Genomic DNA, 27,069 nt, shown 5'->3' with positions numbered 1-27,069 from the left:
CTGATGTCAGAGATTTCTGTGGGATTTTGAAGGTAAATGGTATGTCAGCAAAGACATTATTACTCAGTACCAGTTTTTAACAAAAGTGAGACTACAGAGCGCACATTAGATGCTCCAGGAAGACAAGCTGATAACAGCACAGTAGGGGTTAGGGGTCCCAGCCTCAGCTTGTTTTCACTGTCCAACTGTATAGATTGTATAAATTATTTAACCCCAGTTATGTCATCCATAGAATGGCTAATAATATCACAGAATCATGGGCTGGAGAGATGGCTCAGCGGTTAAGAGCACTGGCTACTCTTCCAAAGGTCCTGAGTTCAATTCCCAGCAACCACATGGTGACTCATAGCCACCTGTAATGGGATCTGATGCCCTCTTCTGGTGTGTCTGAAGACAGCTACAGTGTGCTTATATACATAAAATAAACAAATCTTTAAAATCACAGAATCACTAAGATTGAAACTAAGCCATTCCATGATTCATTTGAAGGCATTTGGGCCTTGTGTGAGATCATGTCTCAAACAACAACAAAACAAAAACAATCCCACCCCCAAACTCTCAAAAGATGACTGGCTATACCATCTCTCACACAGTTTAACTTAAAAAAAAAAAAACTTTATAAAATACCCTTTTATTATTGAAGTAGAATTTCATCACTTTCTTCCTCTTAAAAAACTTAAAAATACTTATTATAAGGAACCAAAAAAGCCTTGGGCAGGGTAAGGTGACATGTGCCTTTAATGCCAGCACATGAGTGTCTTAAGTAGATGGATCTCTGAGTTTAAGGACAGTCTGATCTACATAAGGTATTCCAGGACAGCCAGGGCTATATATAGTTCTATTGTGTGTTTCTTTGCATTGTTTGGTGTTTCTGGTATTGGTGTTGACTGCCAGCGTCCTAGCTTTACGGTGTCAGGAGGGTAGAAAGTGAAGGCCTAAAGCATTTATTTTGAAAGCAGTTTGAAAACAGTCTTCATGCTGAACAAATGATTGGGTTACAGAGTGGACGCACCAGAACTGGTGTGCAGGGGAGGCTGCCTTTTTTTTTTTTTTTCTTTTTCCTTTTAAATAAAGTTCATCATATTGTCTTTCCCAGTATGTGTATGTAACAAAGAAAAAGAAGTCAAGTATTCAAGAGGGAACAAGGCAGGGTTGAAGAGAGGAAAGGGAAACAAGGAAATAATGTAATTATATTTTAAGTTCTAGAAAAATAATTAAAGAAAGAAAATAACATTAAAGGTGAAGCATACAAACTAGGAAATATGGTCTCTAGAGCCAGGCAAATATGACAGTAAATGGAACACATAGTATGATTAGAAAAAAGCTGTATATAAATAATTACGCAATAGCAAGAAAAGCATGTGACAGGGACAGAAGTGACCTGCCTTCACCAAACACAGTCAAAAGTGTGTCACAAAGTGTGGGGGTTGAAATAATATGATTTTATTTGAAAACCTTCACCACCCTCATTTGAGACACGGTCTCTCTGTAACCTTGGCTGTTCTGGAACTCAACTATGTAGACCAGGCTGGCTTTGAACTCAGACACCTGCCTGCCTCTGCATCCTGAGTGTTGGGAGTAAAGATGTGTACCTAGCTTAAACCCATGGTTTGAAGGGACAGCAGAATATGAAGTCTGTAACATTCATAAACAGCAAAATCTAGTTTTTTTTACTATAATATGCTGACACTGTCACTGGGTCTCAGAAAAAAAATTTGGGGTTCTGTCCTGAAAAAGCTCTCAACTCTGCAAAAGTATTGAAGTAGAGTAAGACCACGGTCAGAGGACAGTATGAAACAGTTAACCAGGGAAATGACATTTTTCCTTTCCAGTCATAAATAACCAATCCAAGTCCATAACTCTGTATACACAGTTTGCTCCATGTCTACATTTCCTTTCCTTTTCATAGTAATTTCCTTTACTTCCTTTTGACTTCTTACCTCTTAAGTCTTTGAGTATTGGAGGGATTTGAGGATGAATCTTAAGTTTAATTCTTAGGCCAGTGGCTTCAAACTTCTTTTTAAAAAATAATCATACCAAGTGACAGCCTGGTATTAGTACATATATGAAAAAGGAACAAGTTTATGAAAATAAACTAGTTTATATGCTTCATCTTTAGTTTGTTTCTTGAAATTCTTTTTATAAAAATAAAATATAATTACATTGTTTCCTTGTTTTCCTTTTCTCTTTCCAATCCTGCCCATGTAACCTGCCTTGTTTTCTCTTGAATTCTTGGCCTCTTTTTCTTTGTTATATACATATACACACACACATGCTTATGTGTATAAGTACAATGTGCTTAATCTAATTAGTCTGGTTTTTTTTTTTTAAGCTACTTTTTTTTTAGTGTTTATTTTAGTGTTGACTACTTGGTAATGGATAACCAATTAGGGAGTTAATCCCTGGGAAAGACCGTTTCTCCTTCCAGCATTCCCTAGTTGCTTGTACTTCTTTGTGTAGAGGTAAGGGCCTGTGAGATTTCCCTTTCCATGCTTTTGTGTCTGTTGGTGGAATACTTTTTCAGATATTGTTTGGGAATCATGTTGCTGAGATATTTTGGGTGAAACGTCCATGTTATTTATGTGAGATTGGGTCTTATATAGCTTCCTTGTCTTTTGGCTCTTACACTCCTTCCACACCCCCCAAACCCCTTCCATGATGTTCCCTAAGTTTTAGGTACAGGAATTGTATTGTAGATGAATTCATTGTGGTCCGGCACCCCACAATACTTGTTCTAGGCATTTTGATCAGTTGTGGCTTTCTGTAATGGTCTCTATGTTGCAAAGTTGTTTCTTTGATGAGAGTGAGAGCTACTCTTAGCTTTAAGGAGGGGTATAAGGATAAATATTTAGAATGCAGTTAGGAGTCATGCTGGTTTAGCCAAATGTTAGAAGTAGGTTCTTCTCTCAAATTGAAGACCTCACTTATCCCACGTAGTTAACTAGGTTTCAAGTATCAAGCATAGTTTTTCTCCTGTTGACTGGGCCTTAATTCAGTTAGACAGCTGCTGGTTATCAACAGGATATAGGTGCCACTCTTTCATCCTTAAAGTTATTTTTGTCATGCTGGCCACTCTTGTGACTTATAGGTGTTGCAGCTGGATAGGGCTGTTGGTCGCTTTTCTTGCTCGGAAGCTGCTTTAGTTAGGGTTTCTATTGCTGTGAAGAGACACCATGGCCAAGGCAGCTCTGAATAGGAAAAGAATTTAATTGGGGCTAGCTCACAGTTTCATAGTTTTAGGTCATTATTGTCATGGGAAACATGGTGGCATGCAGGCAGAAATGGTGCTGGAGAGGTAGCTGAGAGTTCTACATCTGAATCAGGCAACAGAGAGAGGGACACTGGAAGCACTTGAAAGCTCAAAGCCTACCCCTAGTGATACACTTCCTCCAACAAGGCCACACCTCTTAATAGTGACACTTCCTGTGGGCTTATGGGAGCCATTTTCATTCAAACCACCATAGATGCACACAGCACCTTCCTGTACTGTAAAAGTCTCCAGGAGAATATTTTCAGTTCTTCAGGATCCCTTTGTCTGAAGTGCATGGTGCCTTTAGCAATAAGCTCTTATTACCTCCAACTTCTGGGAGGCCACCAAGGATAACAATAGACTATATTGTTTTGGGAGTCTCATAAATCCCCCTGACCAACAGTTAAAGGGAATTTCTCTTGCCTGAACTTGGGGGTTTTGTTAGTGTTTTATTTTACTCTCTTCCTTTTCTCCCTCTTTCCTTTCTATATTGACTTCCCTCTTCTCCCTCAATTAAAGCCTCCTCCCTGTTTCCTCCTTCAAATCACTTAAAGACTTATTTCTACTGTTTATACTTTTGTGTCCGTGTGTCTACAGGTGCTTTGGGAGGCCAGAGAATCAGGTCTTCTTGCAGGTAGTTGAGAATCACCTGGTTTGGGTGGTAAGAATTGAACTGGGGTCCTTTAAGAACAGTACATGCTCTTAACCACAGCCATTTCTTCTGTCCTGCGTACTCTGGAGCCGTCACTCCATGTGATTTTCCATCTTACTCTGTTTTGTTTTTTATTTTTAAAATGTTGAATTCAAGATCCTCTGATTTGAATTTACAACCTGCTTCAGGTGATCTTATTCTTTCCTTTGAATTCTTTATGCTGCTGACTTTACCTTTACCCCATTCTTACCTGAGTTCCAGTCATGCCAGCTGTCTGTCTGGCATCCCTCTCTACTTGGATTCCAGTGAGACTCTCAGAGATGATGTGTCAGGCAAAGCCTGATTCCTGTTGTGCTTCCAGTCTCATCCCTCTCTGCAGTGGTGCCCCTTTTTGCAGTTGCATTGTAGGAGCTGGTGCTGGAGTCTGCTACCTACACAAGCCCACTGCCAGGCTGCTACAGTTGGACAGATTCGAGTTTTCATCTCTGAAGGATGTAAAGCACTCGTGTTCAGCTAATGTCGCTGTGTTGTTTGTGTCCCTCACATTTATTTCTGATACAATAGCAATTTCTGTTGGCTCTGAATTCTAAACATGTCCTTTATTTGACCATATATCACTACATCCACCAACATCACATTGATCTGTGCAGTCAGCATCCCTTACACAAATTACTAAAGTAGCCTCTCTACTGACTCTGCTTCTGCTCTGCCCCTCCCCTACTTGTTTTTCATGAAACAGTCAAGCCATTTGAAAACCGAAACCAGAACATGTCACCATCTAGTTCAAAACTCCCAGGAGACTTCTAATAGATTCCAGTTTGGGGCCCTTAGTTTCTCAAGACCTTTCACCAGTCTTTGTTAAGCAGTGCCACATGTGTGATTGCCTGGTGTTAGCTGGTTAACAGGCAGAATGTGATTCCATAGGCTCGTGGTGCCCAAGACCCTGCTGTGAGCTTCATGAGAACAGCAGTGCTGCCTGCCCATCCACGTGCTGCACAATTGGGGTCCACGGAATAGTGTGTTGTATCATATGTTTTCTCAAGGTCAGAAGGAGAGGGTGGCATTTCTGTTCTGTGCTTGAAGAAACTGAGACTTAAAGAAGTTCATAACACATTGAAGATTTTAGTAGTAATAAGCTACAAAACTGAGTTTAAACTGAATTTGTCTGATTCTCAGTCCATGATGCCTGAAACTGCTGGGCTGACAGGAGTAATTAACTCAAAAGAGAAGAGTATTTGAGCAGGTTCAAGCAGGAGACTCTGGTTAGTCAAACAGTGAAAATGGAAAGACACTGATAGTCAAGCCATGGGAGCAGCATGGGCAGTACCTGCAGGTCTGAAACCTGAGTATGAAAGGCAGACCATGATAACCATGAAAGATGTCTTGGTGGTAGAAGCTAAAAGGCCTTGAATTATATAAATTCTGCCATTTTCTTAAACTGATTTTGTAGGGGACCAGTATTTAAACAAATTTGTCAAACAATAAAAATACAAACAAGTTTAAAAAAGCAGTCTTTAATAATACTTTCTTCCTCAAAGGTAGCATATTGTCACCACACATACAGACTTAATAGATGTTACACTTGGTGCCTCTTGAATACCTTTCTCTCCTTTCCAGATACCAGCCTCTTTAAACTTGCAATGTACTGAGATTTATCCTTGTTCATATCTGGCTTGGTGGAAAGATCCCATTATTAATTCAGCCTATTATAGTAAATGTTCTCTCTCTCTCTCTCTCTCTCTCTCTCTCTCTCTCTCTCTCTCTCTCCACGCATGAGAGCAGCATGGGCAGTACCTGCAGGTCTGAAACCTGAGTATGAAAGGCAGACCATAACAACCATGAAAGATGTTTTGGTGGTAGAAGCTAAAAGGCCTTGAATTATATAAATTCTGTCTCTCTCTGCGCATGAGAGAGAGAGAGAGGAGAGAGAGAGAGAGAGAGAGAGAGAGAGAGAGAGAGAGAGAGAGAGAGACCTATAAAATGACAATTACTTCCTTCCTGACACTGTTTGGCTCCATTTCCCATTTCCATCAGATGTCTTTCTGGAAGAGTGAGCTGTTACTTACCTTGTACTTTGCCTATTCCTTAGAAAATCAATCTGCCAAGAAATCTAGGTTCTATTTAGTAAGACACATAGAAACCTGAAAATGGCTGTGCTTGGTGGCACATAATACCAACACTCAGTGTCTTAGGCTTTTCCTGCTGTGAGCAGACACCATGACCAAGTCAAGTCTTATAAAGGACAACATTTAACTGGGGCTGCCTTTCAGGTTCAGAGATTCAGTCAGTTATCCTCAAGGCAGGAGCATGATAGTGGCATCCAGGCAGGCATGGTCCAAGAGGAGCTGAGAGTTCTACATCTTTATCTGAAGGCTGCTAGCAGAATATTGGCTTCCAGGTGAATCTTAAAAAGCCCACACCCACAGTGACACACCTACTCCAACAAGGCCTCACCTACTCACTCTAACTGGGCCACAGCTTCTAATAGTGCCACTCCCTGGGCTAAGCATATACAAACCATCACACTCAGGAATCTGAGCCAGGAAAATCCTAAGTTAGAGACAGCTTGGGCTTCCTTGCAAGACACTTTTCGAGAGCCAAACTGAACAAAAACCTCCATAGCAGTATCAGTTGATCCTAAAGACTAAATGTTTTTTGTATTTTCTCTTAATTTTTAAAAAGATGTTTAACTTTTAAATTTACCTGGTTTGTTTTTTATGGATATTGCGAGGTGAAGTTTAACAGTTTTTTAACTACCCCAAAGTGGCATACTAGTGTCCTTTATTTTAAGTACACTAAAAGTTTTAATATATGGATAGGGTATGGGTTTCCTGCCTTTATGGTTTTACTATTTTTATATATTGCTTAGAATTTCTTTTAGATGAATTTTAGAATTAGTTTATCAAACTGTAATAGAATTGTGCCACATAGATAGTGGAACGATCGGTGGCTGGGGAGGTAGCAGGAACAGGGTACAAGGACGAGACTGAAATTCTTGGATGTTTATCTTGAGTAAAAGAAAATTGTATGTCTTTGTTGAAGGTTATAGAAGCTAAGTTCCTTACTGTCTGACAAAGGATTAACAAACATGGACTGATAAAAAGGAAATGTGTTAGACTGGCCTGATAAGTATTTTTATAAGTACGGAACTACGTTCTGTAGAAACAGTTCAGGGATGGTAAGCATGGGTGCACAGCACTTTCAGGCTAGAAGCACTGACCTCTTAGTCTCAGTCCTAGCTGAATCCTCTTCCTTCAAGAGGAATTGCCTTTGGGGAAATGGCTACTTCTAGGAGTTGGAGCTGGGAAAATACCAGATGAGTTTGAAGTGTCTTTTGCCAGGAAATGGGCGAGTCAGTCTAAAGACCAGAAAATGTCAGGCTGGCTCCAAAGCTATTTGAATTTCCAGTTGGCCAAATCTGGGACTTTTGAGTGGCAAATAGATGAAGAGGCCACTGTTAGTTGATACTTGACAAAGAACAGGGTATTGACAGACCCTTACAATTGATCCAGCAAAGTGATTATTTTGAAGAGGAGCATGATAGTACTTTAGAAGAACCCACTAGACATTGGCTTGACATCATCAACCTGTTTGACATTGGCTTGGCATAGTTAACATCATCAGTGTAGGGGGGTTGGTTGCTGTTGGTTTTGCTTATGTGGTATGTCTTGTGTTGCTGTCAGTCTGGCCATTAGGAAATGCAGACCAGTCTTAGGCTCAGGGGTGACCCCATGAAATGAAAGGACCTAGCAGGGAGATAAAAATCAGCAAAATGAGGGGCTACTTCAGATCTAATAGACAGCAGCAGAGACATGTCACTTGGATGAAATGTTGTACCACAAAGAGGGGGAAATGTGGCCATTCTCATAACTGAGGTAGGCCTGTGGGCTGAATTGGTAGTGTAGTATTAATGTGTTAGTGCAGTATTAGTGTTAGTGTTAGCTTCCTGATGTGGAGGCTTGCGTTCTGTTATGCAGAAGAGTAAGTGTTTGTGTTTTAGATTTCTCATAGTGATTGGGAACTGGTGGCTTTGGGTACATAAAGAAAACTTAACAAATGAGGTAAAACACTGAGTTAGGCAATCTTGCTAAAAGGTATATAAGTACTTAGAACTTTTCTGTGTATTTGGAATTATTTCAAAGTGAAATACTGTTATTAAACCAATCTGTCTTGACTTCTGAAACTGGCCCATTTTGTCTAGCTATATTCAGTTTGTTTTAAAACTTTTAGGGGCTTTTCAAAAAGTTTGTGATTTTGCTCATATAGCTTTTTACCTACTTCTGTTTTGAATTAGTCTTTTGACTTTTTTCTAGAAGTATTTTTTAAAAAGATTTATTATGTGTTTTGCCTGCATATATGTCTGCATACAAGAAGAGGGCATCAGATCCCATTACAGATGTTTGTGAGCCACCATGTGGTTGCTGGGAATTGAACTTAGGACCTCTGGAAGAGCAGTCAGTGCTCTCAACCTCTGAGCCATCTCTCCAGCCCCTGTCTTTTGACTCCTAATTTAAAATTATGTTGAAGGATTTACAGAGAGAGACACTGCCTTATGTGGCAGCAGTGATTGCCAATTTCCTTCGTTTCGTCTGTATTTTACTGTGATGTACTGTTAACATTTAAATGAGAAAGAAAATTCAGTGACACCCCAAAGCCCTCATAACATACTTAGGGGGAGACCTCCCTAGTTAACCCAAGGGGCAATTAGTCCCACTTTCTTGTCCTCCTTCTGGTAACTGTGGAGCTGTCAGGATCTCTCATCTGTCTATTTGAATTGACTTTGGGATACCCCTGTGTATAAGATAGACAGAAAAGGGGATGGGCATGGGGGGCCAGAATGTGAGTGGCATTCAGGCTTCTAGGAGCTTCATTCTTTGTAGGGAAGAGGAGGCAGTTGATGAGACACTTTATTTTCTGGGCTCTTTGGGGAGTTTGTCCAATAAGCTTACCCATTGGGTATGTAATACATAGTCGGGAATTGGGGAATTGGGTTGTTTTTAAGCCCCCCCCCTCCCTTTTGAGACAGAGTCTCTCTACTTAGCCCCAGCTCCCCTGGAACTCTCTATGTAGACCAGGTTGGCCTTGAACACACAAAAATCCAAGTGCCTCTGCCTTGGATTTCGAGTGCTGGAATTAAAGGCATATATTATCATACCCAGCTTTTAAACTTAATTATTAGAAAAAGCAAAGCAAAGAAACAAAAAACCTGAGCCAGTGAATGCATGCCACTTGGGCACTGCAGTGTGTAAGGTATACAAGTGTGTTGGCTCTGAGTTCCTAGTCCATGGCCTATCTGGTCATCCTCCATGCCTCTGGGTTTGTGGGTGTCTTGTGCCTCTTTCCCTTGGGCAAAGAAGTGGTTTGTTGTCAGCAGGACAGACAGTACAGACAAACACTACTGAGATATGATGTAGAGTCCAGTAGTATAAGGCATATATATAGTTGTATATATGTATGTATTATATAAAATTTTATTTGTGTGTGAGGCTGTATATCCTCAAAAGGATTTCGTCTTTCCAAATCATTCCCTTTGTCCTCCATCTATAAGAATGTCCAATTTTCATATGCAGTCATAGCACAGGTATGCAAATAGTGGGCATTTCATGTGACTAGAATCTTCACAGTGACTATGTACTATGTAAGTAGTATACCATAATTTGCTACAGATCCTGCTGGAACAATTTTTTTAATTACCAATTTATATCTTTAGAAGTTTGTAAGAATGTTTACTGCTTTTGTTATGTTTGTACTGCCCTCAGCCCAAGTTCACCAGATGGGATATGTTCTCTTAAGTTGTTATTGAGACAGGTTCTTATTTTGTAGCTTTGCCTGGCCTGGAACTCGGTACGTAGAGCAGGCTGGTCTCTAACTCACAAGACATATGCCTACTTGCTTCTACCTCCCTAGGTGCTCAGATTAAAGTTGTGTGTCACTGGGCCTGGCTCTAGAGTAGACATTTCCTATTCTGTCTGTCTATGAAGCACATGATTTGACTTCTAAACCTTGGTTTATAAGAGTACTAACCTTGTAGGTCATACATAGTAAGGAGAGAGACTATTAACATTTATGTAAAGTACCTGGTAGTATGTGTAGCATGTGTTGGGCATGCACCAGATAAGCAACAGCCATTGTTAATTAACTCAAATTACTGGTTAGGATTTTCAAAAAGGAAAAACAAGTGTATTTGGGATGGTTCTCACTTAACATATGGTATAGGAAAAGGATCATGAATTTTAGAATCAAAAGAATTTAAGTTAAAGCATATCAACTCCCAACATGTCTAGAAAAATGATTAGAACATGTCATAATTGATCAGTTTTTTCCCCCTTGTGTTTATCTGCATACACTTAGGGAAAATGGACAGCTGGCCATGTTGGAAGTTGCTTAATATATAATTATTCATGGTATTAGTAGCACATTCCATAAATACTGGTTAAAGGTAAACACTTTTTACTGTTTGGTTTTCTTAAGTAAACCAACAAATTCTTTGCTGTAAGGATAACTTGTAGAGAAGATGACATATTTCAGCAACTCCTGGGATCCTGGGGCCCATGTGACCTGATAGGGTGGGAGTGCATTTCTGGACTGGATGTTTTAGAGAGGTGAGAAGGGTAATGGCTCAGAGGCACTTCTGAACACAATTGTTGGGCAGGACAGCAGAAACAGGAAGACGCCGTAGGTTATCCAGGACTGTGGGGAATGTGATATTGTCAAAGTAGCAACTGGAGGAAGTCTTACTCTGTTGTTTCCATGATGGGTACTGAATCAGAGAACTCCTTGGGAACATTTTCTATATCAGGAAGATGGGAGTGGCCACCTCAGAACTAGAGGATAGAACAAATAGAAAAGAACAGGGCTGTGATTGGGCAGTGCATTGTAAACAAAAATTGTGAATTGTAATTTACTTTGTAAGTAGTAGTTCAGGGTAAGATATTGAGATAGTCAGGAAAACAACAGCATTCGTTATTTTTGCTGTTGAAAATAAATTGAGCCAGATGTAGTGGCTTACTTATAATCTCAGTACTTAAGATGCTGAGGCAGGAGGATTGCTGTGAGTTTCAGGCCAGTCTGGGCAGTACAATAGAGACCTTGTTTCCAAAATTGATTTTGTAAGAATAAATATACATCATGTTTGTAGAAATCAGTTCCTCTACAAATGGCACCACTTAGCATCATTTCATGGAAACCCTGACTATAATAGTTAATGAATTCTGCACATTCTGGTTCATCGCCTACCTCCTGATTGCTACTCTTGAACCTTGTGTATTTTCTGCAGTGTTGCTGTGTACTTTGACATCTCTTAAGTGTTTCTTTTTTAGTCCATGTTGTATACCATATTGTATGAAATAGGAGTTTTTCACTCTCCATAATAGTGTTCTCTGAAATTTTGGGAATGAGAGTACTTTATCAGTCAGGGTCCCAGTAGAAAACAGACGGCACGTTTAATTGTACCATTTATATTTTGTTCAGGAGAAGAGAAGCTTTGTATTCTATTAAGAATATGGTCTAAGGAATTTATTAAAACATAATTCTAATACCAATAAGAATAAGGATGGGAAGAACTGGGATTGGGAAAGCCTGTCAGATTGTTGATTACCAGAAACTGGAACATCACAGTACATATTCTTGGGAGTTTGATGGGGAGCTGCTTGGGAGTCTGTGTCAGCTGCAGTTACCTCCAGGAACTCTCAGCCTCTCGGTTTCTTCGTTCCTAATCTCCCCTGCACTTCTCTCTGGACACTTTAAGCCTCTGGAAAAGACTCTAAGAAGTAGCACCACCCCCAGCCCCAGCTGCAGCCCCAACTCCAGCTCCGACCTGCTGAGTGTGCAGGAAGGGGTATGGACAGCCATGCAGAAGGATGACCAAACAGGGAAAGTGGCATCTTCTAGCCTGGCATTCATGGGGAGTTGTTAATACCTCCTGCACAAGAAGTAATTTCTGAGCTCAGGGAAGATGGCTAAATGTTTAGATTGCCAGACACCTGACAGAGCCTGTTGGTAGAAAGTCTTTACCAGCCTCAGAAACTGCCTAGTCAGGGCCAGGAGAGTAAATTTCTTTCACTTTCCAAACTGGGCCAGAAGCCAGAGGGTAGTAAAGCCTGTCCATTGTCTCTGTGGAGCCTAGAGGGCACTTAGTATATTCCCACAGGAGGTCTAAATAGAATTAACTCCAGGACTGAACTTTTTTTCTGTTGTTTGAACAAGGAATGCATTCTGCTGTCATTCTGGCATAGATCAATGGTTAAATCTTTCTTGAAGATACTTGAGCGGTCTTTGGGGGAAAAAAATGGATTGGAGAGAATAATGCTCTTAGATGATGACAGACAACAAAAGTTAATACTAGTTTTCTATAAAAACGAGGTCACCAGCTTTCCAAACCAGGCTGGAGAGAACACTCCACAACTGGGACTGGGATGTGTAGGCTCAAAGTCCTGGACCTCATAACTGCTTGACTAGAAACTTCTACAAGGATGATTTTGGAACACCTTTTAGTACTTAAATCTCACATGTGCCAAGAATATGTAGGTCATCTGATGCTTTGCTGGAGATAATAGCTACTGTTTTTGTTTTTTTCTTTTTCAAATCTGTAAACTCTTAATATAGGAAGAGAGGGATAATCCACAGTGAAAGAATGTTCAGGGAGAGCTAGGAACAGGACTGCAGAGAAATTGTTCCATGTCTGTTTTTCCTGTGGAGATAGTTAGGAGTATCCAGGTAACCCCAGGCCAAATAGCTGATGCCTAAAATGGTCTTTAGCTCCTGGTGGCTCTGATTTAGGGACAAATAGGGAGCTGGTACAACTATTTATACATTCAAACCTTCAGAAGGTAGTTTTTTTTTTTTTTTTTTCTTTTTTCTTTTTTTCGGAGCTGGGGACCGAACCCAGGGCCTTGCGCTTGTTAGGCAAGCGCTCTACCACTGAGCCAAATCCCCAACCCCCAGAAGGTAGTTTTATTATGGAAGAATTAACTAAACAACATGGACAGTACTTGTACAGAGATTATCTCTGGACGAAGCTTTTCATACCTTCACCTGACTGCTAACTTTGTTTTGTTCAATTTATCCTTCACTAATCACTAAAAACTAGAAGCATGATACAAACAAGGGAAGTTTAGATGATGGAATTGTTCTTGACAGTCCTAAAGATGACAGATGAGGTAGAGAACCAACTGGAACAGCATCGGGGGCAGCACTCAGGGACTACCTAAAAAAAACAACCAAAATTCTGTCTAATCTTAGTATGATAAATATGCCCTATGGGGCTGCCACACTGGGCTCTCAGGAATTCTTGATGAATTCTGTGCCTTCTTCATCTGTAAAATGAGTGTTAGTACATGTAATTGCTGGAACACGATTAAGCATTCTGTGGCACCTAAGTAGATGTTCATGGGTTCAGCAGACTCCTGGGGAGACTGGTAACTGTTGCAAAACTGTTTCAAACTGTTTGAAAGTGATGAGAAGTATTTTTCTTCAGGCACTGACATTTTTAGTATATGAACATCTACAGAATAGCTTTGAGTCATGTGACTGTATATAATCAGACTTAGTCCCATATCTAGATATAAGGTATTTTAGAAATGTGTCAGGAGGGCTGGAGAGATGGCTCAGTGGTTAAGAGCACCCGACTGCTCTTCCAGAGGTCCTGAGTTCAATTCCCAGCAACCACATGGTGGCTCACAACCATCTGTAATGGGATCTGATGCCCTCTTCTGGTGTATCTGAGGACAGCTACAGTGTACTTATATATAATAAATGAATAAATCTCAAAAAAAGAAAAAAGAAATGTGTCAGGAATGAGACATAGTATTAAGTTCCTTTAATTTTTGCACTCAGGAGGCAGAGGCAGAAGGATCTCTGGATTCTGAGTTTGAGGCTAGCCTGGTCTACATAGTGAGTTCCAGGACAGCCATGGGTACATGGACCCTATGTCAAAAATATCAAACAAACCAAAAATGTTCACATTTGGGGCTAGAGAGGTGGTTCAGTAGTTAAGAATGCTTTATTGCTCTTCTAAAGGACCTGAGTTCGGTTCTTAGCTCCTATCTTGGGCAGCTCACAACTGCCTGTTACTCTAATTGGCCTCCAGGGCCATCCTCACACATATAACATATACTTTCACGGACATACACACGTAAAAAACATCTTTTTAAATAGGTCAAGCTTTCAGAGTTTAGTGTTGATATACATCTGCTGTGATTTTTCTGAAGTCCCCATATTATGTTGGCTTTTTCCTTAGAACTGGACCCAAAGGATTTTATAGGCACCTTGTCTTCCAGCTATGCTTTTAGATTGATGATACTTTGTTTCTCTCACCCACTTATCACCATCTCTGAATGGTGCTAGTTCTAAGGGCTAATGCTTGAACCATTTGATCATCAGTGCAGCTTTTGCTCCTTACTGGTTGAGTGGCATATAAAAATTATAGCAAGGAACAGCAGTCTCTGCCCTTTAGGAGCTTTCATTTGAGTTTTAAAGATTTACTTATTTTTATTTACATGAGTACACTGCAGCTGTCTTCATGCACACCAGAAGAGTACATAGGATCTTATTACAGATGGTTGGGAGCCACTATGTGGTTGCAGGGAATTGAACTCAGGACCTCTGGAAGAGCAGTCAGTGCTCTTAATTGCTGAGCCACCTCTGCCCTCATTTTAGTTTTAAAGGAGAGATAACACAGTAAACATTCCTTTGCTTTAATTTATTAGACTATACTGCAGCTGTATTGGGACCAAGGGAATGAAGTAGAGGAGGAAGGAAGAACAGAGGCTAAGTTTCATAGTAGCTGTTTTTAAATAGGATGCCCAGGAGGCGGCCTTGCTAACTGCTAATGCTTGGTCTTTACTGTAGGGATGATCATAATGACCAAATACTAGATTGGCAAATGGAAAGTCATATGGAAATTAGAGGTACTTGTAAATCTCAAAAAAAAAAAAAAAAAAAAAAAAAAAAGAAAGAAAGAAAGAAAGAAAGAAAACCCCAAACTCTGGAAAGATCAGTAACTTCCATTCTCTGGCCTAAATCAAAATAGCCCTAATATCTAGAAATTGAGGATAGGTGGTCAGGAGAGGTACTTTGGAAACAATTTTATGTCAAGAAGCAGTCAGATCTGATGTTTATATAGGTGAGTGCAGTATAAGGAATCCGTAGTAACAGAGTTGAGTGTCCCAGAGTCACTAGTCACCATAAGCACTTGATTTTGAGGAACTGGCTTTGGTTCTCAGGATGGTTGTGTCTCAGTCAGTGATTGGAGTAGGCAATCCCTGAAATAACTGCTCCATCATTATTTGAGGCGCCCTGGTTTAGTGGCCAGTCTAAGGCGTGAAAATAAAGAATTGAAAGGGGCTTTTGTCACCTCACTCATAACTGAAGTTAATAAAAAATTGTTTTTATTTGCTTGAAATAATATATTCCAATATTTACTCCAGTTGAAATTTTCAGGTTCATTTATCTAATGGAATTTTTTATTGACTGTGTCTTCGTTATATTACAGACTCCTTCATTCTTTTGACCATTTACCTGCTCTTTTGCATTATTAGAAATGGATAGAAAAAGGAGACAGTATTTAAGTGATCAGCTTTATCCGGTCACTGAGTTATTTAGTCTTGATCTTTGTTAGTGTCATGCAGATGCATGTCTCATGCTTTCCTTTCTTTCTTTCCCTTTCTAGGAGGGCTGCTGGCCTGCTGCTGTGCTGCTGAACAGTATGCAGTCGTTTCGGGAGCAAAGCAGTTACCACGGAAACCAGCAGAGCTACCCACAGGAGGTGCACAGCTCATCCCGAATAGAAGAGTTCAGCCCTCGTCAGGCCCAGATGTTCCAGAATTTTGGGGGAGCAGGTGGTGGTAGCAGTGGCACTGGCAGCAGCAGTAGTGGACGGCGAGGAACAGCTGCGACAGCGGCAGCAATGGCTAGCGAGACCTCTGGCCATCAAGGCTATCAGGGTTTCAGGAAAGAAGCTGGAGATTTTTACTACATGGCAGGCAACAAAGATACCGTGGCAGCAGGAACTCCACAGCCTCCTCAGCGAAGGCCTTCTGGGCCTGTGCAGAGCTATGGACCTCCCCAGGGGAGCAGCTTTGGCAATCAGTATGCAAGCGAGGGTCATGTGAGCCAATTTCAAGCACAGCACTCTGCCCTTGGTGGCGTGTCTCATTATCAGCAGGATTACACAGGGCCTTTCTCTCCTGGGAGTGCTCAGTATCAACAGCAGGCCTCTAGCCAACAACAGCAGCAGCAGCAGCAGCAGCAACAGCAACAGCAACAGCAACAGCAACAGCAGCAACAGCAACAGCAGCAAGTACAGCAGTTGAGACAACAGCTTTACCAATCACATCAGCCTCTGCCACAAGCCACTGGACAGCCAGCCTCTGGCTCATCCCATCTACAACCAATGCAGCGGCCCTCAGCTTTGCCATCTTCTGCTGGTTATCAGTTAAGAGTGGGTCAGTTTGGGCAGCACTACCAGTCTTCTGCTTCCTCTTCTTCCTCCTCCTTTCCTTCACCACAGCGTTTCAGTCAGTCTGGACAGAGCTATGATGGCAGTTACAGCGTGAATGCTGGATCTCAATATGAAGGGCATAATGTGGGTTCTAATGCACAGGCTTATGGGACACAGTCAAATTATAGCTATCAACCTCAGTCTATGAAAAATTTTGAACAGGCAAAGATTCCACCAGGATCCCAGCAGGGGCAGCAGCAACCACAGCAGCAGCCACAACCTCAGCAGCAGCAGCAGCAGCAGCCGCCGCAGCAGCAACAGCAGCAGCAACATCCCCCCCAGCATGTGATGCAGTACACAAATGCTGCCACCAAGCTGCCTCTGCAAAGCCAGGTGGGGCAGTACAACCAGCCTGAGGTTCCTGTAAGGTCCCCTATGCAGTTTCACCAGAACTTCAGCCCTATTTCTAACCCTTCTCCAGCTGCTTCTGTGGTTCAGTCTCCAAGCTGTAGCTCTACCCCTTCTCCTCTCATGCAGAGTGGTGAGAATCTCCAGTGTGGGCAAGGCAATGTATCAATGAGTTCCCGAAACCGAATTTTACAGTTAATGCCTCAACTCAGTCCAACTCCATCAATGATGCCCAGTCCTAATTCTCATGCTGCAGGATTCAAAGGGTTTGGATTAGAAGGGGTGCCGGAAAAGCGGCTGACTGATCCTGGGTTGAGTAGCTTGAGTGCTCTGAGTACTCAAGTGGCCAATCTTCCTAATACTGTCCAGCATATGTTACTTTCTGATGCCTTGACACCTCAGAAGAAGACTTCTAAGAGGCCCTCATCATCATCTAAGAAAGCAGATAGCTGTACAAACTCGGAAGGCTCCTCACAGCCTGAAGAACAACTAAAGTCCCCCATGGCAGAGTCATTGGATGGAGGTTGCTCAAGTAGTTCAGAAGATCAAGGTGAGAGAGTGAGGCAACTAAGTGGCCAGAGCACTAGCTCTGACACCACCTATAAGTGTGGAGCTTCAGAGAAAGCTGGCTCCTCACCTACGCAAGGTGCTCAGAATGAGGCCCCTAGGCTCAGTACCAGTCCTGCAACTAGGGAAGAAGCTGCCTCTCCAGGTGCTAAGGACACATCACTGTCATCTGAGGGGAACACAAAAGTCAACGAGAAGACAGTTGGGGTGATTGTCTCCCGAGAAGCCATGACAGGCCGGGTAGAAAAATCTGGTGGACAAGATAAAAGCTCCCAGGAGGATGATCCTGCTGCCAGTCAGAGACCACCTAGCAATAGTGGTGTAAAGGAAATGAGCCACACATCACTTCCACAGTCAGATCCTCTAGGAGGCGGGAGCAAGGGAAACAAGAATGGTGATAATAATAGCTCTAACCACAATGGAGAAGGGAATGGCCAGAGTAGCCACTCTGCAGTAGGCCCAAGTTTCACAGGCAGGACTGAGCCTAGCAAGTCTCCTGGAAGTTTGCGCTATAGTTACAAAGAGAGTTTTGGGTCAGCTGTACCACGAAATGTCAGTGGTTTTCCTCAGTATCCTTCTGGACAAGAAAAGGGGGATTTTGGCAGTCATGGGGAGCGAAAAGGTAGAAATGAGAAGTTCCCAAGTCTCCTACAGGAAGTGCTTCAGGGTTACCACCACCATCCTGACAGAAGGTATCCTAGAAGTGCTCAGGAACATCAAGGGATGGCTAGTGGCCTGGAAGGAACTGCAAGGCCCAACATCTTAGTCAGTCAAACCAATGAATTAACCAGCAGGGGCCTTCTGAACAAGAGTATTGGATCCTTGTTGGAAAATCCCCACTGGGGACCATGGGAAAGGAAGTCAAGCAGCACAGCTCCTGAAATGAAGCAGATCAATTTGTCTGACTATCCCATTCCCAGAAAGTTTGAGATAGAACCTTCATCATCATCCCATGAGCCTGGGGCCTCCCTTTCTGAAAGGAGGTCAGTAATCTGTGATATTTCCCCACTAAGACAGATTGTCAGGGACCCAGGGGCTCACTCTCTGGGACACATGGGTGCTGATGCCAGAATTGGAAGGAATGAACGTCTCAACCCAAGTTTAAGTCAGTCAGTCATTCTTCCTGGTGGATTGGTGTCCATGGAAACAAAGTTGAAATCCCAGAGTGGGCAGATAAAAGAGGAAGACTTTGAACAATCCAAATCTCAAGCTAGTTTCAACAAGAAATCTGGAGACCACTGCCACCCTACCAGCATCAAGCATGAGACTTACCGTGGCAATGCCAGTCCTGGAGCAGCAGCCCATGATTCCATTTCAGACTATGGCCCACAAGATAGCAGGTCCACACCAATGCGGCGGGTCCCTGGTAGAGTTGGTAGCCGGGAGACTATGAGAGGTCGTTCCTCTTCTCAGTACCATGACTTTGCAGAAAAATTGAAGATGTCTCCAGGCAGGAGCAGAGGCCCAGGGGGAGACCCTCATCACATGAACCCACATATGACTTTTTCAGAGAGGGCCAATAGGAGTTCTTTACATGCTCCTTTTTCTCCCAACTCAGAAAGCCTGGCCTCTGCTTACCACACAAATACCAGGGCTCATGCTTATGGGGACCCTAATACTGGTTTGAATTCCCAGCTTCATTATAAGAGACAGATGTACCAGCAGCAACAAGAGGAGTATAAAGATTGGGCCAGCAGTTCTGCTCAGGGAGTGATTGCTGCTGCACAACATAGGCAGGAAGGGCCACGGAAGAGCCCACGGCAGCAGCAGTTTCTTGACAGAGTACGGAGCCCCCTGAAAAATGACAAAGATGGTATGATGTATGGCCCACCAGTAGGTACATACCATGACCCAAGCACTCAGGAAGCTGGGCGCTGTCTCATGTCTAGTGATGGCATGCCTGCCAAAAGCATGGAATTGAAGCACAGCTCTCAGAAGTTACAAGAGTCTTGTTGGGATCTTTCTCGGCAGACTTCTCCAGCCAAAAGCAGTGGACCGCCAGGAATGTCTAATCAAAAACGGTATGGGCCACCCCATGAGCCGGATGGACATGGACTAGCTGAGTCTACACAGTCATCCAAACCTAGTAATGTAATGTTAAGGCTTCCGGGTCAAGAGGATCATTCTTCTCAAAATCCCTTAATCATGCGGAGGCGGGTTCGTTCTTTTATCTCCCCTATTCCCAGTAAGAGACAGTCACAAGATGTAAAAAACAGCAACACTGATGATAAAGGGCGCCTCCTCCACCCATCAAAGGAAGGTGCCGATAAAGTGTACAATTCCTACAGCCATCTTTCTCACAGTCAGGATATCAAGTCTATCCCTAAGAGAGATGCCTCCAAGGACCTTCCAAACCCAGACAATAGAAACTGTCCTGCTGTTACCCTGACAAGCCCTGCTAAGACCAAAATACTGCCCCCACGGAAGGGACGGGGATTAAAATTGGAAGCTATAGTTCAGAAGATCACATCCCCAAATATTAGGAGGAGTGCATCTGCAAACAGTGCTGAGACTGGGGGAGACACAGTCACACTGGATGATATACTATCTCTAAAGAGTGGTCCTCCGGAAGGTGGGACTGTGGCTAATCAAGAGGCTGAGATGGAAAAGCGAAAGGGTGAGGTGGTATCTGACCTAGTCAGTGCAACTAACCAGGAATCGAATGTTGAAAAACCTCTTCCAGGGCCTTCCGAAGAGTGGCGTGGCAGTGGGGATGACAAAGTCAAGACAGAGGCACATGTAGAAACAGCTTCTACTGGAAAAGAACCCTCTGGTACTATGACATCCACAGCTTCACAGAAGCCTGGTGGTAACCAAGGGAGACCAGATGGTTCCCTGGGTGGGGCAGCACCTCTAATCTTTCCTGACTCAAAGAATGTAGCTCCAGTGGGCATATTGACCCCTGAGGCAAACCCCAAGACTGAAGAGAAGGAGAATGATACAGTCATGATTTCACCCAAGCAAGAAAGTTTCCCCCCAAAAGGGTATTTCCCATCAGGAAAGAAAAAGGGGAGACCAATTGGTAGTGTGAATAAACAAAAGAAACAACAGCAGCAACCACCTCCACCTCCTCAGCCCCCTCAGATGCCAGAAGGTTCTGCAGATGGAGAGCCAAAGCCAAAAAAGCAGAGGCAAAGGAGGGAGAGAAGGAAGCCTGGGGCCCAGCCAAGGAAGCGGAAAACCAAGCAAGCAGTTCCCATTGTAGAACCCCAAGAACCAGAGATCAAGCTAAAGTATGCTACCCAGCCACTAGATAAAACTGATGCCAAGAACAAGTCATTTTTCCCTTATATCCATGTAGTAAATAAGTGTGAACTTGGAGCTGTTTGTACAATCATCAATGCTGAAGAAGAAGAACAGACCAAATTGGTGAGGAGCCGGAAGGGTCAGAGATCTCTGACCCCTCCTCCCAGCAGCACAGAAAGCAAGGTGCTCCCAGCTTCATCCTTTATGCTGCAGGGGCCTGTGGTAACAGAATCTTCTGTTATGGGGCACCTGGTTTGCTGTCTTTGTGGCAAGTGGGCCAGTTACCGTAACATGGGTGACCTCTTTGGACCCTTTTATCCCCAAGATTATGCAGCCACTCTTCCGAAGAATCCACCTCCTAAGAGGTCCACAGAAATGCAGAACAAGGTCAAGGTTCGGCACAAAAGCGCTTCTAATGGTTCTAAAACTGACACCGAGGAGGAGGAGGAGCAGCAGCAGCAGCAGAAGGAGCAGAGGAGCCTAGCTGCTCATCCTAGGTTCAAGCGGCGCCACCGCTCCGAAGACTGTGGTGGAGGTCCTCGGTCCCTGTCCAGGGGGCTCCCTTGTAAAAAAGCAGCCGCTGAGGGCAGCAGTGAAAAGACTGCTTCAGACACAAAGCCCTCTGTACCTACCACTTCAGAAGGCGGTCCTGAGCTGGAGTTACAAATCCCTGAACTACCTCTTGACAGCAACGAATTTTGGGTCCATGAGGGTTGTATTCTCTGGGCCAATGGAATCTACCTGGTCTGTGGCAGGCTCTATGGCCTGCAGGAAGCGCTGGAAATCGCCAGAGAGATGGTAAGAGAAACCCCTTACCAGCTTGGGTTCTGGTCACTTCACTTTGGCCCTGTTTCTTATACCTTGGTCTTTGTTCTTACACGTCAGAAGTTCTTTCCTTGACCCAAATGATAAACAGAAGAGGAAGTGATTTTAGATGGTATGGCTTACCTATATTTTCATCAGTAAAGTCATGTTTTTGCCTGTGAAAATTTAGGAAACAAGGGTCCCTGTTATACCCTTTCTCAGCCCTCATTTTTGCACGGTAGGAGGTCGTTCACTGTTAGCAGTGCGGGTTTCCTAAGCACTGCAGCTAGTTTTCTGAGTAATATTTTACTTCCATTTAATTTGCTAATTTTTGTAAATTATTTTCCAATGTGTGTACTCACATATTACACTGGTTACATCTCCTGTCTTCCTAAACACTGTACTGCTTTAGGTTTTGTTTGGTTTTATCTGATTTGGTGCAGGATCTTACTCTGTGGACCAGGCGGACCTTAAACTCAGTTCTCCTGTTTCAGTCTTTTAAGTTCTGAGATTTCAGACATGAACCAACTCACCTGGTGAATGCTCTTTTCGAGACAGGATTTCTCAGTGTGTAGCCTTGGAACTACACTGTAGACCAGGCTGGCGTTGAAAGCAGAGATCTGCTGCCTCTGCTCCCCAAGGGCTTAGCTTAAAGTCACTCCAGCACTGCCTAGCACCTTTTATTTTCTTAAGCTATATTCTTTAGCCCTTACTTGGCAGATGGAGTATTCTCTAGTTCTGCTCTTTAGTTCTTACTCTCGGCCGCTCATCATGACCGCTCACTACACTGCTGACACTCTGCTCTTCTCATCCCTTCCGTGTTCCTAGACTTATTTAGGGGAGCAGCATCCATTAGTAGGTTATTTTTGAGGCTTTTAAGGGTTTTTTTTGTTTTGTTTTTTTAAACTCAAATGCCATTATTTCCTTCCTTTCTTGTTGAATTATTTTAAATGTCTGACTATGAGTTTTCACTCAGGAGAAGAAGATGCTAAAGAGTGATTCTTTAGGAATGTCTGTTGCAGCATGGACAAAGCATTCTCTGTGAAGACCTTGACATCTTTCCACTTGTTATCAGTGTACTCTTGGAGAGGACGCTTCTCCTAATTAAGTCGTGTTGAGTTAGGAAGTTTTTACTTCCTCTCTCAGACTTGGAGCTAGCATTCCCATTTTCCAGCCCCAACTCACACACACCCTTTTCTGCATGTAAAGCAGACGTGATAACTGCTACACTATGGAACCAGGCCACACACCCTTTTCTAAGGTCTGTGCCGCAGGTTCATTTGTCTTCCTGTTGCTCCTCTATTACACTTTGCTCTCTGCTTCCTTTGAGCCCAGTGAGTCATTTTTGTCTTATTCCAGGCTTTAGCTTTCAGAGTCTGTATGCTTTCTTCTTCAAATCCTCATTAACCTCATGTCTTAGGGTTCTTATTGCTGTGAAAAAATACCGTGACTAAAAGCAACTTGGGGAGAAAAGGACTATTTCATCCTTCCCCTTGTAGTCCATCATACTGGGAAGTCAGGACAGGAACTGAAGGCAAGAACATGGCTGGCGGTTGGAACTTATGCAGGGCCACAGTGGAACACTGCTTACTGGCTTGTCAGTCTATTTGCTTATATAACTCAGAACCACAAGTTCAGTGGTGGCACCACCTGTGGTGGGTCTGGCTCTCCCAGTAATAACTAGTGAAGAAAATGTACTACAGGCTTGCCTATAGTCTGTAGTCTGGTGGGGGCACTTTATTAATTGAGGTTCTGTCTTCCCAAATGACTTTACTGTCTGCCAAGCTGATACAAAAACTAGCAGTATACCTGGTAAGTTTATCCACTTCCCTTTGTGGAAAGGGACCATGTGTGTAAATGTATTTCAGTCTACTACATTAAACCGGGTTATTGGTCACCAATAATCAGGCTAAATCTCTTAATATGTGTCTAAATCTGTAGACAATGTTATAGAAAGAAAAAGGCACTTTATAAATGATGCAATGATGCAGTGTCCCTAAATCACAGTTAGCTCCTTCTTCTGAAGGGTGAATGGTGAACAGCATTTAAGTGAAAACACTAAAATTGCCACTCAGAATGTTAGCCTACTACTTGTCAGATTTGATCCTAAAATAAAATCCAGAATATTTTAATTGGAACAGATACACAAATATGGTAATGTCTTTCCTAGTCCTCTCTTTACAACTTTTAGTGACTAACATCATCAACAAAAAAGTAGCATTTCAGGGCACAAGCAGGCAGTGGTGCTTGGTGCCAAAGCTGAGAAGTCTGAGCTCAATCCCTGTGGCCTACATGGGGGAGATACTAAAAGTACTTCCAATTTTTAGAACTGGACTTATAACCACAACTGTTTGAGAAGTACTTTAATTTTATTCTTTAATGGATAGAAATGTGAAATGCTTCATTTAAGGAGAATGATGTAAAGAAAGTCATTTGACTTTGTGCTTCTTTGTAGTAGATTTGAGCCAAAGTTCTGTCTTTAGGTTTGATAGAAACCACTGCTCCATCAGAGCTGTACATCTCATTCTGTTGATAGTACCAGCAGTTGACCATGTTAAGTCTTGAACTGAAGCTTTCCGCCTCTTTCCTATCTCTTCCACAGATGTTTAGTTTACACCTCACCTTAAGACTAGAATGCTAGCTTTATGGTTTAAACTTAAGTTTTCAATATACTTAAACATCTGTATTATCCTTGTCAGCTACCCAATAAAATGGGAAGGGAAAACACTGTCATTTTATTATACTTACAAGTCAGCTTCGTTGGCTTTCATGCTAATGCCTGCCTGCCTGCCTGCCTGCCTGCCTGCCTGCCTGCCTGCCTGCCTGCCTGCCTGCCTGCCTGCCTGCCTGCCTCCCTCCCTCCCTCCCTCCCTCCCTCCCTCCCTCCCTCCCTCCCTCCCTCCCTCCTTCCCTCCCTCCTTCCTTCTTTCCTTCTGTTTTTTTTTTTTTTTTTTGGGAGGTGGGCCTGCCCTTGAATTCTTGATCCTTCTGCCTCAGCTTCCCAACTGCAAGGATTTTAATCATTCATAGATTATGACAACTGACTGACCGTGTTTCTGTTTTTTGGCAGAGGTAGTTAGATCCCTGTGAGTTTGTGGCTTGCCTAGTGAGTTCCAGGTATGCCAAGGTTACACAGTAAGATCCTGTCTTAAAAAACAAATGAATAAAACTGTGTAAGCAACTGAAGTGGGTGAGGGGCTTCACTCGTCTCTAGTGCAGCTCCTCTGAATATCTCATTTCACTGTTGTTCCCTTTACTTCTGTTCAACTTTACAAACTGTTTAAGTGCGTTGGTAAAAACATGATTCTGCAATGACTTGACGTGGAAGTGCTGTGGAGATTTTTGCTTCTTAAGATGCGTACGTTGCAATTGATTTATATGTAGTGTTCTTGAGACACTTAGGAATGTGAAGATTTGGAGTCACAGTGGAAGATGGTCTGGTTGTGTTTCCTCTTTGCTCTGTACTGTTTCTCTGTGCTCTGCCATTGCACCCTTTCCACAGTATACTTTTGCCGTCCTCTTGAAGAATATCTACCCCAAACACACACGTGCGCACGCGCAAACACACACACACACACACACACACAGAGAGAGAGAGAGAGAGAGAGAGAGAGAGAGAGAGAGAATATGAATGAGAATATATATGTAAAGAACTGGGTTTTGGCTAAAGTTTTTTTCCTTTGGTGTTTTTTTTTTTTTTTTTAAACTCAGAGGCAGCTTCCAACCTGAGTTGGAAGCCAAGTGGTAGAAAAAGAGAAAACTCACAAATTGTCGTATGACCTTCACATGTGTGCTGTGGCACACAGGTACCCATGTACATACATCTTAGTTTTCAGTTGCTGTGAAGAGCCAACATGACCAAGACAACTTATATAAGAAAGTTTGTTGGGGGCCTGCTTACAGTTTAATAGGGTTAGTCCCGATCATCATGACGGCAGGCAGGCGGGCAGGCAGGCAGGCAGGCGGGCGGGCGGGCGGGCGGGCGGGCGGGCGGGCGGGCAGGCAGGCAAGGCAGGCGGGCGGGCAGGCGGGCAGGCGGGCAGGGCGGGCAGGCGGGCAGGGCGGGCGGGCGGGCGGGCGGGCAGGCAGGCGGGCAGGCGGGCAGGCACTGGAGTAATAGTTGAGAGCTTCCATGTTGAGACAAAACTCACAAGGCAAGGAGATAAAGAGCTAACTTTCTCAGGCCTCAAAGCCCACTCCCCCAGTGACATATCTCCTCCAACAGAGCCACATCTAATCCTTCCCAAACAGTTCCAAACATTCAAATATATGAGTGCGGAGGAGGGACTTGGGGAGGTGGGGGTTTGGGGGATGGCATTCTCATTCACATATGTACAAATAAATATATGTCTAAAATTTTCAGCCAGTATTCTAAAGATTATATTAAAGAGTCTTTGTTTTTTATTTTTGTTTTGTTTTTCAAGACAGGGTTTCTCTGTGTAGCCCTAGCTGTCCTGGAACTTGCTCTGTAGACCAGGCTGGCCTCAAACTTATGAGATCTACCTGCCTCTGCCTCCTGAGAGCTGGAATTAAAGGCATGTAACACCACTTCCCAGCTAGAGTAAAGTTTTTGTTTTTTTTTTAAATTGGATATTTTATGTACTTAGATCTCAAATGTTATCTCTTTTCCCCCTTCTCTCCTCCCTTTTGCCCCCTCCCCCTTCCCCTGCTTCTATGACGATGTTCCCACTCCCACCTCAGCACGCTGGCATTTCCCTACATTGGGGAAATGAGCCTTCGCAGGACCAAGAGCTTCTCCTCCTAATGATGCCAGACAATACCATTCTCTGCTACATATGCTGCTGGAGCCATGGGTCCCTCCATGTGTACCTTTTGGTTGGGGGTGTAGTCCCCGGGAACTCTGGGGAGTCTGGTTGGTTGATATTGTTGTTCTTCCTATGAGGTTGAAAACCCCTTCAGCTCCTTCAGTTCTTTCTCCATTGGGGTCCCCATGCTCAGTCCAATGGTTAGCTGCAAGCATCCTCATCTGTATCAGTGAAGCTCTGGCAGAACCTCTCAGGAGACATCCATATCAGGCTCCTGTCAGCAAGCACTTCTTGGCATCAGCAATAGTGACTGGATTTGGTGGCTGCCTATGGGATGGATCTCTAGGTGGGGCAGTCTCTGGGTTACCTTTCCTGCAGTCTCTGTTCCACTCTTTGTTCCTGTATTTTCTCCTGTGAGTATTTTGTTCCCGCTTTTAATAAGGACTGAAACATCCACATTTTGGCCTTCCTTCTTCTTGAACTTCATATGGTCTGTGAATTGTTTCTTGGGTATTCTGAACTTTTGGGCAAATACCCATTTATCAGTGAGTGCATACCATGTGTGTTCTTTTGTGATTGGGTTACCTAGAGTGCAGATTCTTTTTTTTTTTTTTTTGGTTCTTTTTTTCGAAGCTGGGGACCGAACCCAGGGCCTTGCGCTTCCTAGGTAAGCGCTCTACCACTGAGCTAAATCCCCAGCCCCGAGTGCTGATTCTTAACACATGTTCAAGTAATGGATAATTTACCTTGTGATGTCTAATCGACTGGACTTTAATTTACTTAACTCTAATTGTCTTAGAGTTGTCCTCCCTCCCTCCTCCCTTCCCTCCTTCCATCCCTCCCTCTCTTCCTTCCTTTTTTATCCCTCTGAGACAGGGTCTCTTCTAGCTGTCCTAGAACTGGATCTGTAGACCAAGCTGGCCTTAACTCACAGAGC

General features: G+C 43.1%; 1 protein-coding gene across 6 annotated transcripts in view; it reads left to right on the top strand.

The window, feature by feature from the left end:
* Positions 1-27,069, top strand: part of Tcf20 (transcription factor 20) — a gene marked incomplete at its 5' end in the record, with an annotated part of 150,508 nt that overhangs the window by 89,436 nt on the left and 34,003 nt on the right. For 5 of the 6 annotated variants that reach the window (NM_001439829.1, NM_001130574.2, NM_001439828.1 and 2 more), the window contains 1 exon segment: positions 15,571-21,360. In NM_001439829.1, coding sequence (NP_001426758.1) covers positions 15,607-21,360 — 5,754 coding nt within the window. 6 annotated transcript variants of the gene reach the window in all.

This window comes from Rattus norvegicus, chromosome 7 (assembly GCF_021556685.1).
Source record: "Rattus norvegicus strain SHRSP/BbbUtx chromosome 7, alternate assembly SHRSP_T2T, whole genome shotgun sequence".
Lineage (NCBI taxonomy): Eukaryota > Metazoa > Chordata > Mammalia > Rodentia > Muridae > Rattus > Rattus norvegicus.
The sequence above is the reverse complement of the archived record's forward strand: the minus strand, read 5'-3'. Positions and strand labels throughout refer to the sequence as shown.